This window comes from Bidens hawaiensis, unplaced genomic scaffold (genome assembly GCF_021521415.1).
Source record: "Bidens hawaiensis isolate Kalapana, Puna unplaced genomic scaffold, B.hawaiensis_p1.1 tig00000097_1, whole genome shotgun sequence".
NCBI lineage: Eukaryota > Viridiplantae > Streptophyta > Magnoliopsida > Asterales > Asteraceae > Bidens > Bidens hawaiensis.
This window is the reverse complement of record NW_027491017.1, coordinates 7,990,015-7,992,205: the sequence shown is the minus strand read 5'-3', so window position 1 is coordinate 7,992,205 and position 2,191 is coordinate 7,990,015. Positions and strand designations below refer to the sequence as shown.

The 2,191-nt window shown below is 46.0% G+C and overlaps 1 protein-coding gene across 1 annotated transcript; it reads left to right on the top strand.

Annotated features, from left to right (window-relative positions):
• Nucleotides 1-251: 251 nt before the first annotated feature.
• LOC143569640 (putative pentatricopeptide repeat-containing protein At3g23330) lies at nt 252-749 on the top strand. Its single transcript, XM_077055527.1, has one exon. It carries the CDS (start codon nt 252-254, stop codon nt 747-749), a length of 498 nt encoding a protein of 165 aa, XP_076911642.1.
• The last annotated feature ends 1,442 nt before the right edge of the window (nt 750-2,191 follow it).

Below are 2,191 nucleotides of genomic sequence, written 5' to 3'. Positions count from 1 at the left end.
ACAAATCCATAATCTCAAATCCATCGACACTTCACGCTCATATCCTTCATACAGGACTCATCTTCATCTCATGCCCACTTCAAACCACTCTCACGTACTCATACACAGCATGCTCTCAACAGCCCACCATCCAAACCCTACAAACACTCTTCAGTTCATCCATTCTCACGCACCCACTTGCCTTCAATTCCGTCTTATCTTCTTTTGTCAGAAATGGGTATTCTTTAATTGCCCTCAAGACCCTCTTGCTCATGCATGTTAACAGTGTTCCCATAGATTCATACGCCTTATGCAGCTCGTTAACAGCTTCTTGTTCGATCAAAGATGTGGGTTTTGGAAAACAGGTTCATGGTTACGTCGTGAAATCTGGGTGGGGTTGTAGCGTCTTCTTAGGAAGTGCTTTGGTTGATTTTTATGCAAAATCGATGGTTTTAGGTGATGCACGCCAGGTGTTCGATGAAATTCCTGTGAAGAACATGGTTTGTGTTAACGCGATTCTTTCGGGTTATGCCGATGCTAAAATGTTTGTAGATGGTTTTGAGTTGTTTAAAACAATGCCGGGTTTGAATTTGGGTTATGATAATTGGACGTTTACGGTCGGGTTGAGTATATGCACCGGGCTGTATGATGTTGGATCGGGTAGACAAATACACGTGAAAGTGATCAGAACGGTTCATGGCCCGGGAACCGATGTGTTCCTCATGAGCTCGTTGATTGATTTATATGGAAAATGTGGATTGGTAACCTGAAGAAACACTATGTGACCCCGGCGGATTATGGATAATCTTAGGGTTAAGTAGATGTTTCCCACGAGGGTTAGGTCCTGTAAAGATGGTTATTCTTCTGATGACCTGCAAAACAGACACCGTGAGCTCGTCACTGAGAAGGAGGGGGTTCCTCCTTGTGACCACCCTCCGGTGTGAGAATCAGACTAGATTGCTCTGAATATAAGTGTATATTGAGAGAAATAGCTAGGGAAGATAAGATAACATCAGATGATATCTCTTGATACCGTTCCAAGGTGTTGGAGTATTTATAGCCGAAGGTAGGTTTCCAAGCAGGTACAGCCAGCTGTATAATAATCCCTTTCCACCAACTGTGGGCTACGTACGTGCCATGCTGGTGGTTGGTGGGTAGGCAGCGGCTGATAGTGACATGGCCGGCTGTGTACTATTCCTTTTCCACCAACTACAGGCTATGTACGTGCCACGATGAGGGTTGGTGGGTAGGCAGCGGCTGATAGTGACATTTTGTACTGGAGCATGCTCCTCCTCGTACTATTGTCGGTGAGCTGTCACCCTGTGATTGGTTTATGGGCTGCTTTGGTCAGATCTTGTCTATTTTGTCCATACCTTGGCAGGTATAGTACAAAAGATCTTCCAGAAGCATACGGACTGGCTCTTTTGGGCGGGAATATTCCCGCCTTGCTCATTCCTTCTTCAGGTGACATTGCTGAAGTATTAAGAGTTAGTGCCTTATGCGTGTAGCTTTACTGTTAGTGCGGGTAACCTTCCTTCTCAGCTTGTACCCATAGCCGCGGGAACAGGCAGGGTACTGTACCAAGGGAGGCTTTCTTGCGGGAACAGCTGGCTTACTGCGTGTAAGGTCTTCATCTCTCTGAGCATGGTGGGTCTTGCGGAACCAGTTGGTCTTTGCGCAGACGTACCCCATCAAGGTGTGTCTTGCGGGTCCAACTGGGCTTTGCGGGGACCTACCTCTTCAAGTCCCCTCAGTCCATTGTTCTTCTCATGAATTAGTGAGGTGAACTTTTGGACTTTAAGCAAGGGGTTTTGAAAGAGGTTTTTGTTTTTTAAGGTTTTCCGTGGGGATTCTTCCCGCGGTTTTCCTAATGTCACTTGCATAAATTCCCGACTTTTCTGCCTGATCTTTGGTTATGATACGTGTAGGTGTTTAACCTCTCCGCAAGTCGGGGAGCGTTGAGTTTCACTTGTATAGGCTCTCCACGAGGTTTTGGTAGTTTTGGACATAGTGATCAGTTATGTTAAACCACCAATTCCGCCTTGAAGTTTCAAACAAGCTAGTTCTCAACGTTCCCGCTATGCGGAGGTGTTATTTTCCTTTCCGCAAGCACGGCCCATAAGATCCTTCTTGGCTTCAATTCCCTGCAAGTGCTAAGTATGTGAAGGGTTTCGCCTTGACACTGTACCCGCACTTGTCTTATGGTTTTTTA

Bases quoted from the DNA above. Each gene is read 5' to 3' on its own strand.
- LOC143569640 (XM_077055527.1), top strand. From the start codon at position 252: ATGCATGTTAACAGTGTTCCCATAGATTCATACGCCTTATGCAGCTCG.